Below are 17,325 nucleotides of genomic sequence, written 5' to 3' on the forward strand. Positions count from 1 at the left end.
AATTTTCGAAACGAATAAATATATTCAGTAAATGAATTGTTATATTTGTTTCCATTGTCGTTGCCTTTCTCTGGTGTTCATAATTTCGATTTAGCTATATTTATATTTTTAGTTTATCCAAGGTGGAAACAACTATTGATAATATAGTCTTCTACTGACTCTTCTGCAGCAATCGACAAAAAATTTCGACGCCACATTATTATTATTTATTATATATTATATTTTCGTAAAATAACTTAAATAACAGTAAAAACGATTATTCAACACTGCCGCAAATGGTCAACACTCAAGAAATATATCAGAAAAAAATTAGTATACCTGGCCCACCTCTGCCTTGTCATTCAAGTAGGAATACCTAAATTTTTTGTTAACTGCTTGAACCAATAACAATAGGTAATAGCATCGTTAAAGTTTCATTGGGAAGGGCCCATCGAAAGCCTATACGATGAAAATTGAAACAGGCTATACCTAAACGAAACATGAGCTATCTTTAATAGTTTTTTAGTGAGTTAGTTGTAAGTTTACTTTTTAAAAGAATAAATCATAGCTATAAGGCTAAGTATTTATCACTATATACATACTACACACTTTTCTATTTAATTTTTTGCTAAAGGATTTCTTTGGCATTGAGCATTGAATTAGTTTTACTGTCTTGCATTTTAATATGCTATCACACTATCTATCACACAAATTGAATTAATTTAAGGGATTTTTACGAAATCTCATATTTACAAGTTTATTCAAGAGAATACCTGCCATCTCTGCTACATTTTGTCGGATACCAGAAAAAATCTTGCCGAAGGCAAGTATTCTTCATAAGAAATATATACTGTGCTCCGGCCTTCCACAAATTACTATCTACAGTCATGGAAGCGTTTCTCTTATCGTGAACCGAAGTTTCTTGTTGAGGGTCTTTGCAGATTATGTAACATTTATATACTTGGCACGTGGTGCAATTTCGATTATATTTGAGATTCAATTTTGACAATCTGACAAGATATAATTAGTTATAAGGATAAACAAAAACTAAACAAGCGACTGAAAATAAGAAATAATATTCACTAAAATATAATAGTAAAAATATAGCAGAAACTATGCAAAAATATAAAAGCACGCGATTTTTTTATATCACGGTCCATTAACTACTTTTTTAAATACATACGTCACATTGAAAAACGCCCCGTGCAATTTCTGAAATTTATACGCATCCTGACGACTTGCCGTGGTGGTCGATCGCGTGTCTGCCAGACGTTCGTTAAAAATTTAAATTAGATTCTGAAACTCTAAAAACATATTTATTTCTATGCTTTCCTGCTAAAAAGCACGAATTCCATTACGGGACAAACGTAAAGTATTTGACGTTCAATATTTCATTACACGGAGCCATCCTCACGCGAATTTTATACCAAAATAAAAACAATACTGTCTCTTTTTTTGCTCTCTTTTTCTTCCTATTGTTCGTCCCTATTTTATTATTAATTGACGACTAGTCGAATACAGGGTTTTTCGTTTGGGAATACAGCTCTTTTGAAAATGTACTTTCTTTTAAAAACATTTTCAACGTCCTATCACTTCAGGTTCAACCGGAAGTTGCTGTCAACTTGCTTATTTCAAGAGGAACACCCTGTGTATAATTACATTTTGAGTTTCGGTGTGAAATTCAAAATTTATTTTGTATATAATGTCCTATACCTATTACTACTATACTATACTATTTTTGAAATGTATTTTGCAAACTTTTGTAGGTTTACATTTTTGTTATTTTTGTTTTCTACTTTTATACAAGGTGTCCAAAATTAGGCTGTAAATATTCACATTTTCAAAGTTTCTAAGCTATGATTTTCAAAATATATCTTTAACTGTCATCAAGTTAAACACTTATTTCTCTATCAAATGAAATAATTAGGTTTTTGATGGTATAATATTTGTTAGGCTGAACATTTTCTCATATACGTACTTGGCCATGGAAAACCAATTATTGTTTTCGGTTGTCAAACATGACAACTAATAATTAGTATACGTTGTATGTCGACAGCTGTCACTAACAAAATTAATATCACACAATTGCTCATAGTGTCAATTTGTTTTAGATTCACGGTGAATGTTACAAAGTGGCGGGAGCAACCTGTCGCATTTTTGATGTACGACATCCCCATTCGTCGCCAAGACAAAATTCAAGAGCAAATGACTAAAATAGAAGCACAATTTTTTATTCATGGTCCGATATTTCAAAAACGGTTTCACATAGCTATGAATCTCAAAATGTAACAATATACCGGGTGTTCCATTTGAAATAAGCAAGCTCAAAACAACTTCCTGGTGAGTGACAGAAGTGACAGCACGTTGAAAATTGTTTTTTGAATAAAGCGCACTTGGCACTTGCCTTAACTCGAAAAATTGAATGGCGTTTCTGAATTACTTCTCAATAAACTTTTAATGAACGGGTTGATAAAAAAAAATTGTATAGCCTGACTTTTGGACCGTCAAGTCATAAAACTTCATTTAAACATTTCATTAATCTAAAAATTTCTGTCACTTATTTTACGTCTTATGTCACGGTCTTAAGTTATTATCTTTTCTCAAGTGGCGATTTGTATGTACTTCAACGATGTGCATGTACGCCGTTCCTAAGTTTTTTTTAGTACTTATCTAGCAAAAAAAAAATCAGTATAGTACATAAAATTTTAATAACATAGTTTAATTCGGCTCGACTAAAACTGCCAGACACCACCACAAAAATTTGAATTTTACTCTACCTTGACCGAAATAAATTATTTTATATATTCAAAACTATATCTTCCTATTACCGAAGTGTCCTATGGATTGTTGATTCAAAGTTCCAAATACTTACTGTTTGTAATGCAAAACAAATTCATTTCTTTTCAACCTTAGGTAGATTAGGGTAATGAACTGAAGCATAAAAAACAACACTCCGCCACGTAATTCCCCGAAATTGCCAATGTTTTGTGCATGGGCACCCACAGGTATATACGAGAAAGGAGAATCTTTAATTATCAACACAGCGGATAGTTTAATTCAAATAAAAGGGATACATAATGCTTATTTTATAGGAATAACATTGCTATTAATTTTTTCAGTCTGTATTACTAAAAACGGCACTGAATTTAATAAAGAAAAAATATATTTCACAATTATCCTCACCTAGTATTTTAAGATAAATCACAACTAATTATAATTTTTGGTACTCCCTTCTGTAAAATACTAGTTATATACAGATCTATCGTGCGGGAATCGTCACTTTTCCAGGTGAGTTTCCTGACCCTTGAATCCGAGTCCTGTCGTTTGAGATAAAAAAATTAAATTCTCGTGACTCAAATGCCGTTTACCGCACTTGTTGCATAATATACTATTAACTATTTAAAAAAAATCATCACCTGTAACCAACGTTTTACACATTCTTTGGAATGATAATATTCGTTTTTAAAGAAAAGTTGATGGCGAAATGATTCCACATTTTAAAATTATTGTACGCATAACTCTTATATTAACCCCATATAATACCTAAAACGCCAGTCATCATTTAACGAAATGCTAGGATATGTAAGTTAAAGTCAGTGTTATCCGATGCTTGGCTAAAAAAATCGAAAAATTGGACAAAACATTTAGAAAATAGTATATTATGCAACAAGTGCGGTAAACGGCATTTGGCTCACGAGTTTATTTGACACGAGCGGAGCGCAGCGTAGCGAGTGTTTAATAAACGAGTGACTTAAAAAGTTTACCGAACGTGTTGCGCACTATACTTTTTCTACGACAGTTAGTTTTTGGGTACATTTTCAAAAAACTTCTAAGCGAGGGGTGGTAAAGTTTTGCTTCCCGCACGTTAAATCTGTGTGTAATTAGGCATTTTACAGACAGGAGTAGAAAAGATATTTAGATGTTCTTGACATCTGCTTTAGTTCTTGAACTGATTTCGCATGAGAATGGTTATTCTCTCCTTGTTACTTTAAGGAAAAGACAAATAAGAGGAACAGAAGGAGAAACGGAGGCAGAACGTCTTCCTATTAAAACTTCTTTCCTCAGTTTCAAAAATGGCCTGCTGATATCTACCGCATATTTTCTGAGGTACGTTTAGTGGATGTAACCCCAACTAGAGTACTATCGCCACCACCGAAAATATCAAAAATAATGTTTTCTCTTATTACTTTCTGACATATTGGAGTTAGGTAATGCCTGGTGCTTTTATTGGACGTAATTAAATTTTTTATTGCCCCACACTTCAGGAAAACAGATTATGGCAATACGATCCAGATAGATTTAACGATCGTCCTAGTTTGTTGCTCTGGAGCTTTTACGCATTTTATTATCCCAAAAAATATTGACGGAACCAGTTAGGGAACTCCGGCAGCTGTAACTTTTAAATTGACCGATTAATAGCGAAATAACCGCCGCCCAGTCGTTAACAGCAAACTGAGCTCGGAGAGCCGCAATTGATTTAAACATTTACCCGGATATTATATAACGTGCAGCGTATTGATAGCATTCTGGGAAAATCGCTCATCTGAATTTAATGTATCATAAGTAAATATTCATCATTTTAATGGCGGCGGACCGCAAATTTAGGCAGTAAAATTGTTATTTCTACTGAAAAATCAGTTGCCAAATGGCTGATGTATTGACTATAAAATCGCTTTCTCTGAATTTAGCATTCGTGAATAGAAATTTTTGACTCAATCCCAGAAATTACAATTTGTTTTTTGTCGATTTTTCCATTAAAATGGGGTTGAAGGACTATACATATTTAAGAAATGTCAATTATTTGCATATGATTGATGTGTGAATTGGTGTAAAGAGCTGACAAAATATTTCCAGTCGAACTATAGTGGTGTTGCCATGCGAGAAAATTTTAAAAGTAGCACTGCGGCGGGAAAACATATTTTTGTGTATTAAAAAATTAATTATTGGCTGAATCAGGAAATATCTGTATATTTTTAACACAAGCCTTATATACTTCTAAAACTTTTTTCTTTACAAATTTAATTCTCTTAAACTTGTAAAAACGATACCTAAAAACAAAATATTTCATGTTCATTGATTTATTGAACATGACATCCAATTAAAATTTTCCTTTAGGCATTTGTAAAAGTGAGAGCTTTTCAAATGTCGATTCAATATTTCTAACCGAATTTGTGAAGGCACTTTTTTCAAAATAATTTTTACCGAAACAGCATTTCTTTGTTTTAAATTAACATTTTTATTAATGTAGGATAAAGATGAGTAAGTTGACTTTTTAAAGTAAAAGAAAATATTTGGGCGTTCAAAACATGAGACAATTAAAAACGTAAAAGAACGTACCAATTGCGGCCAAGATAACTGTCATTTTGCCAGCCTTCCGCTCTTTCTTTTCTCTTTACAGATAGTTTATTCTTACAGATATGCATAGCGCTATAGAAGCTGCCAGTATAATAGTAGTAGTAGTGCTTTAAGACCATGTGTTTTCAGCCAAAAAAATTACCGATGTTCCTGAAAACGTGCCAGTTTCTGTTGATGTAGTGAATCATCGGTGCCATTTCTATTGCTAAGAAAATGATCCAGAATGATAATCCCAAATTATATGTATGGAAGTATGTATCCTTTATACATTTAGATCGTTTTTTGCAGTCTTCAACTGTAGGTTTTAATCTTCTACTGAAGATGCCAACTTGGTTGGCGAAACGCGCGTCGAGTACCTGAAATTGAGTTTCGGTTTGTGGTAAAACGCGTTATTGTGTGTTTCAACTGTAAGGAAAGAAAAAATTAGCAGTGAGGTATTCTGAGAACCACAAAATATAGATAACTTCTTGAGCAAATTAATTATTTTAGTAAATGTTCGATAATATACATATATTTTAGTTGATTGTAGGTTTATGGCAACTGGTGAAAGCTTCAAATCTCGTGGATTTGCCTTTAGAATTTCACCTAGCTATATCATCATAATTATTAAGAAAACACTAGCTGCGATACGCAAGAATTTAATACCTATCTTTTTGTCGCCACCAACCAAAGAAGTTTTAAAAAAATGGTGAAGAATTTTGGGGTAGCTTAAATTTTCCTAACTGCGTGGCAGCTATAGACGGCAAACATGTCAGAATTTTTGCACCAGCAAAATCTGCTTCTTTACATTTTAATTGTAAGGATTACTTTTCTATAGTTCTTGTAACGGTTGATGCAAATTATAAATTTGTTGCTTTAGATGTAGGGTCATATTTAAAGGAAGGCTACAGTGCAATTTTTAATAAATCTACATTTGATAAAAAAAATGTTGGTTAATGAAGACTTTTTTCCATCTGATCAAAAATTACCAAATTCAGACAGAGTTTTACCATACGTAATTATTTGTGATGAAGCCTTTCGTTTGCACAAGAATATTATGAAGCCTTTTAATAAAACTTCAGCAAATTCTGAAATATCCAAAGGGATTTTTAATTATAGACTGACCCATGCACGGAAAGTCACCGAAAATGCATTTGGTTTACTTTGTCAGGTTTTTAGTGTGTTTTATACTCATATAAATGTAAAACCAGAGGTTTACGATGATTTCATTTTTGCCGCTTGTTGTTTGCACAATTTATTGAGGAATGTATACTTGGGAAAAAAATTATTCCCGTATTACGAATATGACTCAAATGAACAAAATATGCAAACCTTGCATAATTTTAGAAGAGCTGGAGGTTTTCAAGATTCTGATGGATTTCGCATCAGAGACGAGGTTATGTTCGTGCGAGAAGGAATTAGGAAGGAAAATAGAGCATAAATTAAAAATAATTTATTCTATATATGTAACTACTTATTTCAAGTCTTGTTTTATTATAGCCAGATTATTTCTCGAATAAATAAGTCTATAACAAAGATTAGAAACTCAAAATAAAAATATATAGGTATGACGTAGGAAGCGAAAAAAATATTTGCTGTTTAAATAACTCTTGTGAAATAATCGCTGGTAAACAAGCTCTAATGAGACTTCTGTCGCATATAAAAAATGCTGATAGTTTGCAGACAATTCGGAGCGTTCCCGCCAGTTTTCTGGAGGACCGCAGCCAGTTTTTACCGAATTTTAGTTTAAATGAGAGGAAAGGTAGTTATTCCGGTTGGTATGTGGTAGAAAAATTAGCTAACAACTATAACTAGGCTATTAAAATGTACAAGTCATTTCGCAGATTTTTGATTTAACCATTAAAATAGCATAAATTTATTTACAACGTGATAATAACCTTCTTTTTGTAATTCTTTAGAGGCCTTTTTTCAACAATTTTCTTTAATAATAAAATTTTTGTTATTTTTGTTTTCATAATCGTAAATTACGGGATATTTTTGTATTTCTTTGATTAAAATTTCATCGTCATTTGAGGTAAATGACGCCAGTGCAGCTTCTGGAGAGCCAGTTGGTAGCCACCGCAGCCAGCCGTGGCACCGAAATCGCACCTTTACCCCCAAAACTAAATATTTTCTTGACACTTGTGTCACACACTTGATCTATGTCCTTATGACATTTCGATGGACCAAATGTCAAAACGTGTCACGCGTTGATCGAACGGTTATATAAATAATTTACGTAGTTTCTACAACATAGTAAATGAGTATTCAGCTGAAGATGCGTAAGAAATCGCTTGGGGTGTGGCTGATGAGAATAAACGACAAGAAAAAAATCCGAACGGGACAGAAAAAAACAAAATTTCATCGCAAAGAATGCAACTGCCAGCACGGCCCCAACAAAAAGTTGGAGTTTCCGACCATTTGGGAACAGTTGAGAATCAACCAACAACTTTGCGACGGGACAGTGCGTTGCGATGACGGCGTAGAATTCAAAATTCACCGCATCATCCTTTGTACAGTGAGTCCATATTTTAAGGCCCTTTTTACGAACTCGATCAATAGGGGCCAGCCAGAAATACAGGAAGCGAACGTCAGTATTTCCAGCGACGCATTCAAAGTGGTTCTAGATTACGCGTATACGGGAAATTGCGTGATTAATAACGCAAACGTTTTCGAAGTTTTACAACACGCCGATAAATACGAAATTCTGGACGTCGTGCAAGAGTGCTGCCGCTTCCTCATTAATGAGTTGGCTCCGGGCAACTGTTTGCAGATCATCAAATTTGCAAGTCAGTATTTTTGTCGATACCTCGTCGACGCTGGCAACATGTTCGTTTTGCGCCATTTTAACGAAGTGCTGAGAGAGAACGACGAATACCGCAACATGTCTGGCGCGCAATTGAGGTCATTTTTGGCGGACGATTACTTGAATGTGAAATCCGAAGATTCCGTGTTTGACGCGATTCAAACGTGGTTCGCCCATTGCCCAGAAGAACGCAAAAGTTGCCTCTACGATTTGTTAAAATGTATCAGAATGGGCAACCTATGTTACGAAAGTATCGTGGAGATGGCGAGGTGGACGCCGATCGAGGAAGACACCCGTTGCACCATCTACATGACCGACGTGTTGACGATCCTGGACGAACAGTTCGATAACGTCAACTTCGTGAATTACATGAACCGTCCGAGGGTACCGTACGATGTGGTGTTCGCCGTGGGCGGCTGGAGTGCGGGCAGTCCTACCAATTTTGTGGAAATCTACGACAACAGAGCCGAAAGATGGCTCGTTTCCAAAGATACCGACGTGGTCGCGAGAGCGTACCACGGCATGTGCACTTACAACAACAAAATCTACTTGGTCGGTGGTTTTGACGGCAATGAGTACTTCAACACCGTGAGATGTTTCGACCCGGTGAGGCACGCGTGGACCGACTGCGCCTGCATGTACTACTCCAGGTGCTACGTAAGCGTTGCCTACTTGCGCAGCCATATCTATGCGTTAGGGGGTTATAACGGAAGGATAAGGATGAATTCCGCTGAGAAATACGACCCCATCAAAAACCAATGGGAACTAATACCGTCGATGATTTATCCACGGTCCGATGCAAGCGCGGCAGTTTTAAACGATAAAATTTACATCGTGGGTGGGTTTAACGGGCAGGAAGTCATGAACTCGGCAGAGATGTTCGATCCGGATACCAACCAGTGGACGATCATTTCCTTCATGATAACCGCTAGATCTGGGGTGAACCTAGTGTCGTTTAAAGACAGCCTGTATGCTATCGGTGGCTTTAACGGCTACACGAGATTGACTAGTTCGGAGAAGTTTACGCCAGACGTATCCTCCGATTGGACCGAAATCAGCGAGATGGAGGTCCCGCGAAGTAACTTCGGAACTGTTATTTTGGACGGATATATCTACGTTATAGGTGGTTTTAACGGCTCCACGACCATCAATTCCGTCGAGTATTACGACACCGTTGCCGACGAATGGGACAACGCCGTGTCGATGAACTTGAACCGATCGGCGCTGAGCGCTTGTGTGCTGAGCGGATTACCCAACAGCAAGGATTACTCGCTGTTGCATTTTCGCGAGAAGAATCGCGACGATAGCGCCAACGCTTAGCGTATGCAATCCATTCTAGCTGTATATGCTGCTTATACAATTTTATTAAAAACGTTGCTATAATCTGTGCTCGTTTAACTTCGTAGCTTTAACTGCTTAAACATTAAAATTAAAATACCTGCATTCCAGTTGAACGATTTCAATACACGGGATTCCAAAATTTAAGCTTTAGGATCAGTTTTTGTTTTAACAAATTAGACGCCGCATATTTCGGTTGCGGATTAAAAAAAATACTTCAACTAACATTTAATAGAAATTGAGACAAGAAACTTAACTACTTGGATTTGTTTAATTAATTAAGGTTTAGGTAAGGAAATTGCAAAACAATTGTTGCTAGAATTATGTGTATTATATTTTACTTTATACAAAACTTTTGGATTCCTCCTGCGTCGGTTTTTGCTGAGTTGAACTTGTTGACGTTTCGCCAATCATCTTCTTCAGAGTTTGACTGAAACTGGCTCCTGTATTATAATTTATTCGTCTCATTTTTTAGCGTTTCCTTATTAATCAAAAACTAAGAAAAAGATTAATTCAAAGTAATGCCATCCAGAGAAAGCGCAACGTTTTAATCGTCTAAATCTGTCCCCAAGTGAAAGCAGCACCACTGCTCCTTGGAATGGGGGAGATAATGTTTCATTGTCGGAACTAAAAGAACTTCGAACTTCCATTGTCTTTATTTGACTTAATTACAAAACGTTTCAGACAGTGATCCATCTGTCTGAAACGTGTATTTAAGTAGAATAAAAACAATGGATGTACGAAGTTTTTTTTAGTTTCAGCACCACTGTTGTCGTATTGGGATGGAAATAGCCACGGATTTTATTGACGGATAAAGGAATCTCCTTACGCGTCGTTCAAATCTTTATCTTCTACGTGCTGTTAAATAACAAGGCAAATTGTTGTCAATTCTCCTTCTCTAAGAAGATTATTCAAACGTAAGCATAAAAGCGAATTTTCAACTTTGAAGGACCATTAGTACTTTTGGGTGATATACTTCACTACCGAGAAATAGATCACATTAAAACAACGTACTTAAAAAGATATATACACGGTGACCACAAATTGTCAAAACTTATTTTATAAACATTTACTTTTAAACGCTTTAGTCGCGATGTTGAATATGACAACTATTAGCTAAATTGAAGGCACCCTATAACGTAAGGATTTTCTCCTAATTTTTGGATGACGAATCGTAAGAATAGGTAAAAGAAAAGTAATTAATTAAAAACCACTACGATTTTGCCTAATTTCAAAGATAATATTTTCCCGAATTGCCTACTCGATATGTTTTTGAATTACAGCTAAACGCTTCAGAAACTATATTTTTTATTGTTTATTTGAATATAAGTTCTAGACATCTATCTACAAGGTATTTAGATAAAAACTAGTCTGTCTAAGTTAATGCAGAGCCCAATCCTTTCAAATGAAAGAATTTCAATTTATTAAAAAAATAATTGAAACAAAGGCAAGTCCAGAATTCAATATTCACCGTAACCTGCAGATTTCTTGATGTGACAAATCGTAATGTCAAAGCGCTCAAATTCAAAAATCTATCATTGTTCATCCAGTTGTTCCTTGTCCACAGCACAGCACCTGTTATGAGCAATGAAAAATACTCAGTTTAATACTTGGCAGCTTGGCACACATCAATCCAGATATAAATTTCTTGTTTGATACTTCATATTCACATCTAACGATGATACCAAAGATAGAAGAATAACATATAAAATTTAAATGATATCTCATAAATGTCATAAGAGATAGTGACGAGCATTGCTTTTCCGTTGCACACTTATATTTTCGTGATTAAAAAAGCTCTTCTTGTAATCTGGAAAACTTAATCGTTTGACATTAAATGTATTATTTCATTTAATAACTTTTATAAAAACGTAATTGAAAAACAAAATGGCAAGAAATGCTGGGGCTATGCATTGACTTAAACAGACACCTAATAGTGTCAAACATTAAGTATAAAACTGGTTTTCCTCTAAACATTCTGTCCATACTTAAAACTTACATTTATATGAAAATGTTATTCATAACATCGTTTTCAGAGAATTAAGCTACAGTTTAATAAATAACCAAATCGAGTTAGAACATATTTGAATTTTACCAACACTTGTAGACGCAAATGAGAAAATATCCTTCTAACGAGGCTAAATCATGGCGAAAAGCTGTAAATATAACAACCTTACTTAATTGTGAATTGGATTTTATTCTAGAAACAACGAAGGGAGCTGGGTCTGAAAAGATTTTGGGCGGCAGTGAAAACTTCTAATAGCAGTTCCGGGTCGCAGGATCACGCAGGAGATGAAGACCTACCTCCTGACTATGCGAAAGGACCTAATTGTTCGTTACCTTTACTGCAGGTAAAAGCAAATTTTATTTCCTATTCTATTTGCGAAAAATATATACGAATATATGCGAAACATGAATACGAATAATGCATTTTCGAAACTTACGCTGTCCTTTTTAGGACGTAAAGGCTATTAATAATAGCCTAATTAATAACGTCTAATTCTCATTTCTTAACTTCATTTCATGCACAAAAGGTGATTAAAGCGTTTCACAGTTGTTAAATAAAAAATATTTATGATGTGGATTGTATGATTTACTAAACAATAGTGAGAATTTCAAGAAGGGATATGCGTCGTGGTATGAAAATATGAAAAATTAAAATTTGCTTATTTAGTACCTATGGGGGGCCCCTAATCTTCTATTACCATTTTTAGTAATTGTTGAATTAATTTTAAATCTAATTCATCTAATAATTTTAGCTATTCGATTGACTGCCAATTATATTGGCCGGCCATATACTTTTAACTTTATTAGGAAACGTTGGCCAATATATAAATATATTATGAATGAATATTTTAGTCCTTACTCAAATTTTATTACTAATCTTAGAATCAGCATTGAGTTAGCAATAATATGACCTTCAAAATCAATGTCCTTATATATTATTATTATATACATGTATTTAACCGTGACTGTTTTGTTGATCGGACTAATGGATTTACACACTCTCAACAAAATTCGTGAAACATCTGGTTGTGACGTACATAGGAAATTAATTTAACTCGTTACAGAAGTTTTCGATTAATTTCAATTATCTGCGGTCAATGTAATTTCGGGAGATAACCAACTATAGGATATAACGGCCAATTTATAGGCTTGAACTACAAGTTAGGCTATCGATTTAATTAGAGACGACCCTGAAACGGCGTTATTAACATCAACCCCTAAATACGTATCCAGCTGTGGAAACCACATCATATTTCTAAGTCGGCTTTTACGTTTACTCGTTTAAACACTTTTGCGTGTCAGCGAAGGGACCTACATTTTTAACTTATAGGTCCCACGAAACCTATAAATTGTTTATATGGTGTAAAACTTTCAGGTATGGCCGAGCTCGGATTCTCCCAGAGGTGAGGCTGATGGTCAAAGTTTTGTCTTTCCGGAGTGCACCGACGACAACGTCTCGCAGCATTCGACGTGTCTCGATGCTATCCAACACACGGACTCCGGAATTGAGTCGACTCAGGTAAACGGAGTCTTACCTCTCTTATTATTACATGCTCAGAAATGACTTATGAGAATTTGAAAAGTAGCAATAAGACATAATAGTAGTAAATTGTATGTTTACTACTATTATGTCTTATTGCCAAAATTTTTTTGGAAAAGCTATTGGCCCGTATCCAACAATCAATTTTCCATCCAATTTGCTTATTTATTTTTTTAAATTTTGAATTCTGACAATTATATATTGGTCAGGAACTAAAGTAATTGTATATAAAGAATATAAGAACTTGAGTGTAATCTTTGAATATAAACTTACATGTCGTACACAGGTTTCCAAAGTTCTTCAAAACTCTTGTATACATCTCCGCAACATATATAAAAGTAACCCGAATTTTAAGTTAAACTCATTCAAGTTACTGTAATTTTTTCTATAGACCCTACCCCTATGTTTTGACTAAATACGTATTACGCGTTTTTCTTCATAAACTATCTAAAGTAGATTGGAAGTCCCTTATACTTATTGGAAAAAATTAGTTTTAGACATTGCGTTCATTTTCACGGAATTCGTTTAACTGTCAGTATGAACTATCCAAAAATTAAGAAAACCATGACTAAAAGCCACATTGTATACATCTGTTGGACTGCTTAATCGATACTGCCATACTAGCCAAGCACAGAATATCTCTCTTTTGCGGTTTTAAATTTCAATTAAAAAACATCTTTTAATTAAGAATTTTCCTTTATGCAACATTATGGTAATGTATCCTTTTCTTTTTTGTTTTATTTTAGATTTTTATCTGTATATGCCATGTTAGATGCTCGGTTAAGTTTACAGCTTAGCTGACGTTCGCCGAGCTTAAAATAAAGACAGTTTTATTTATAATTTGTTTTTAATTGCAAACTAAAAATAGATCAATAAAGTGAACTAAACAAATAACATTATCCTGAATGAATAAGAAAATTTCTGGTAAAAACTGTTTTAGCATAAACCATACAAATTTAGTCACTTTTTAAATCGATTAAAATCGTGCTGGTTCGTCAAATGCGACGCGCAAATTAAACAGGTCGCTCCGGGTAAAACTTAACCAAACCGATAATTTATTTAATTAATATTTTATAATATTAAACACTATTTTCATTATACACACTACTTATAATTTATATAAAGTCGATCAGTTGATTTTTTCGACTGACTACCATTTATAGAACGCAGCACCTCCTAGCGATGAGGATTGGATATTGCATCTGTTTCTGCAAGCACATTCCGATTTCCGCGTACCCGAGTTTCTTGGAACTCAGACAGACCCAGCCCATCGGCTTCACTAAATGCAAAAAAGTCTTTAAAAAGTAGATTATATTTTTTTGTGATATTTTTTTCTGATTATTACTAGCAAGGAAATGGTAAACCAAAACAAATTTTCAAATATTCATTTACAAACCCAAAAGTTGTGCAAAGTTCGGTGACAAGAGAAAAAAACTGTTGAAAACTATCCGAAACTCCGGCAATGTTAAAATTAGATCAAAATAAAAACTGCGGAAAAACGTTCACTGGAACTGGAATTAAGGCTTATAACGATTTTCTTCGGAGAACTCTTTACAAACCTAGAAACTTTCGTAGCTGAAAATTTGCGAATTTCTCTAGGCGATAAATTGGATAGGTTTTATCCGAAAGATATAAATTAATTATGTCCGGTCTTTGAATGTCTGTAATGTATTGGCAATAAAATTTAACGTAAGGTCGCCCTAGAAACATGTGAGAATTTATAAGAATAACACTTTTCATGCTTCCTCTCTTAAAATCTACAGTTGAAAAAAAGAGTCTAAATTTCACTCAAACAGATTCCAAAACTCGAAAATACCCCTGGAAAGTTACCTGTTCAAGAATACCCAAATAGTACTTTGTTTAGGTGTCCCCCTTACCTCCACTCGCTCCAGCGTCACCGGTCACTTCGCCTACTCCGAGCGTGCGGAGACCTAGCAGTACGCTCCTGCATCCCGACCACGCGAGAATTTTCCGGTTGTACCAACATCACTCTTCCCCCGAGCAAACATCGATGGAGGACATTTCAGACCAAAACAATCATGTGATATCGCCATCCTCTTCAACGACGTCGTCGTTAAACTCCATAGCGGCTGTTGGTAAGTAAGTTTCAACCTTTTTCAATGGTTCCTACCCAGTTTGTCTGAAGATATTTCATATTTATTGATCCAAATTTGATCCAAAACACCGTGCTGCTATTCTAATGGCAAAAATACTCACAGACTGCAATTTCTCTACATCATCGATATGGTGGTTCAAACAATGGTAACGGGGAATGAAATGATTCATCATCTTAGGAACTGCAAATAATATCATTAAAGAGATGATCAATATTTTTTCTTCTTCCTTGATTTATGTTGAACCAATTCGCCAGTTTTTCACTTAATTTTTATATAGTGACGTATACTTATTTTTCTACTCAACCAATGTAGGACTTTGAAATTTATTAATATAACCTCTACAATAATTGAAAGAAATAAAGAATTCATCAAAGCTTTAATCTGGCTCAGTGGTCTGGTAAACGACACAAAGAACATCACTTTTAATTAAACCGTTGTAACCCAGTGGAAAACTTCATTTGACTGCCGTGTAGCATTCGTTTGAGGCAATATCGAACGCTACACAACAAAATCGGGAGTATTTTCTCGCACTTGCTTTGTTCCCCGCAAAACAATCTCGCGTGCTTATTCGAAACATCTTACCTTTCAATTTTCAAATAACGAGATTTATTTTTCGTCAACACGCAAAGTCCTAATTCTCAAAAAAGATCTTATCGAATCGCCGGTTCAGCTATTTTTGAAGCTCAAGAATTTAAGTTTCACGTGTCTCAAAACGTCTCATTATTGTGGTTTGTAAAAAAATAACGCAGTCAACAACATTCAACTACAAAATTAAGGGTGATTCATTAATAACCATTCAACTATTTAATTATTATTGAAAATATATGCAGTATTCCATGAACAACGTTCCCTGATAATTGGATTTTTCTTTCTAAAACAATAGTAAACGCAGCAATCATTCGGTGTGACAGAGCGTGTTACAAAGCTCCATCTTGGCACCTCTGTTTCTCGCAGCATAAATCTCTGATTTTCCTTCAGTTTTGAACCAGGTATCTCTTGAGTACCAACTGAGTAAACCACAGAAACAGATAAATATAATAAAATTATAAAGAAAATTCAACAATGAACGATGTGGGTATAGAGTTTCAAACATTTTTTCCTTGATAATGAGCTCGCGTAATTAGACGGTTGCACGGTTGTATATCATGATAAAAAACACCTAATGCTCCCGGTGGGAATCGAACCCACAACCTCCGTCAAGTCGAGTTGGCAGTGCCTGACTTTAAAACTTAAGCAAAAATCAATACTATCGATGGATACCAACCTACGATTCACGAAACATGTCAATTAACTCATACTGCTATTGACATCAAAGAAAATCCCACCAAATAATGGGTTCGAACTTTAAATGTGCGTCACTAATTACATGCTGATCCAGTATATGGCCCGGCTTTGACGTCGAAACATAGTGACAGATTTCAGAAAGTTCAAAAAAAGTTCAGATTTTATTACATCATTTAAGTCAATTATCATCCCATAAGTCTTCCCCCACGCCTTTTTCCCGAACATCGTTACCGATTCCCTCTCTCCAGCTTTTGGATGGTCTTTCTCGTTTTCTTCTACCTTTTGAGTTCTAACTCAAGATTTTCTTTGGTATTCGTTCTTGCGACGTTCTGTGAACATGTCCATAACACACTAATTGTTGGGTTCTTGGGTTGGGTATTGCTTTGTCCAGTGCTTCGTTCTGAGAGAATTTCATTCCTACATATTTGCATCCTTTGCAATGCTTAAGTGTTTATCCCATTGCTAGTCCCAGATCCTATTGTTGCCCTCCAATAGATATATACTCGGTTTTATCGACGATCTAGATCCCATTTGTCATACTCCTCAATCAATGCCATGTATTCGATGTCATCGCTCTTTTATGCAACAACATCAGCGAAAGATAGAGTATAGACTGTATAATCGTCTTTTACTGGTCTTTGTTTGTTGCTTATTTTATTTATTTATTGCATTTGTTTTCTTTATTATTGAAATCAACCCTGCTTTATTTTCTGCTTAAGTGGAGTGTACTTTCGTTTTCCAAGCTAATCGTGTTAAATCTTAGAGCCACCTTTTTGTACTCTTACTTTCTCTCTTGTCTTGTCAACTGATTTTCTATTCCATTCCTTTGTCATTAACAAATTCCTCTCCATATTTCTACTGTTCTACTATTCGGGTCTTCTGAAAGTATTATCCCTCTTGACAATACTATTTTCATTATT

General features: G+C 34.8%; 2 protein-coding genes across 3 annotated transcripts in view; both read left to right on the forward strand.

Moving 5' to 3' along the window:
* LOC132696922 (uncharacterized) overlaps positions 1-17,325 on the forward strand; it is a 43,329-nt gene that overhangs the window by 23,831 nt on the left and 2,173 nt on the right. For both annotated transcript variants that reach the window (XM_060662065.1, XM_060662064.1), the window contains exons 3-5: positions 11,662-11,808; positions 12,840-12,983; positions 14,869-15,100. In XM_060662065.1, coding sequence (XP_060518048.1) covers positions 11,662-11,808; positions 12,840-12,983; positions 14,869-15,100 — 523 coding nt within the window. The remainder of the gene's footprint in view (positions 1-11,661; positions 11,809-12,839; positions 12,984-14,868; positions 15,101-17,325) is intronic.
* LOC132696921 (kelch-like protein 10) lies at positions 6,584-10,112 on the forward strand. The gene has a single exon (XM_060662063.1). The coding sequence runs from the start codon at positions 7,574-7,576 to the stop codon at positions 9,437-9,439; it is 1,866 nt and encodes a 621-aa protein (XP_060518046.1). The 5' UTR covers positions 6,584-7,573; the 3' UTR covers positions 9,440-10,112.

This window comes from Cylas formicarius, unplaced genomic scaffold (genome assembly GCF_029955315.1).
Source record: "Cylas formicarius isolate icCylForm1 unplaced genomic scaffold, icCylForm1.1 PGA_scaffold_1__22_contigs__length_36826433, whole genome shotgun sequence".
Taxonomy (NCBI): domain Eukaryota; kingdom Metazoa; phylum Arthropoda; class Insecta; order Coleoptera; family Brentidae; genus Cylas; species Cylas formicarius.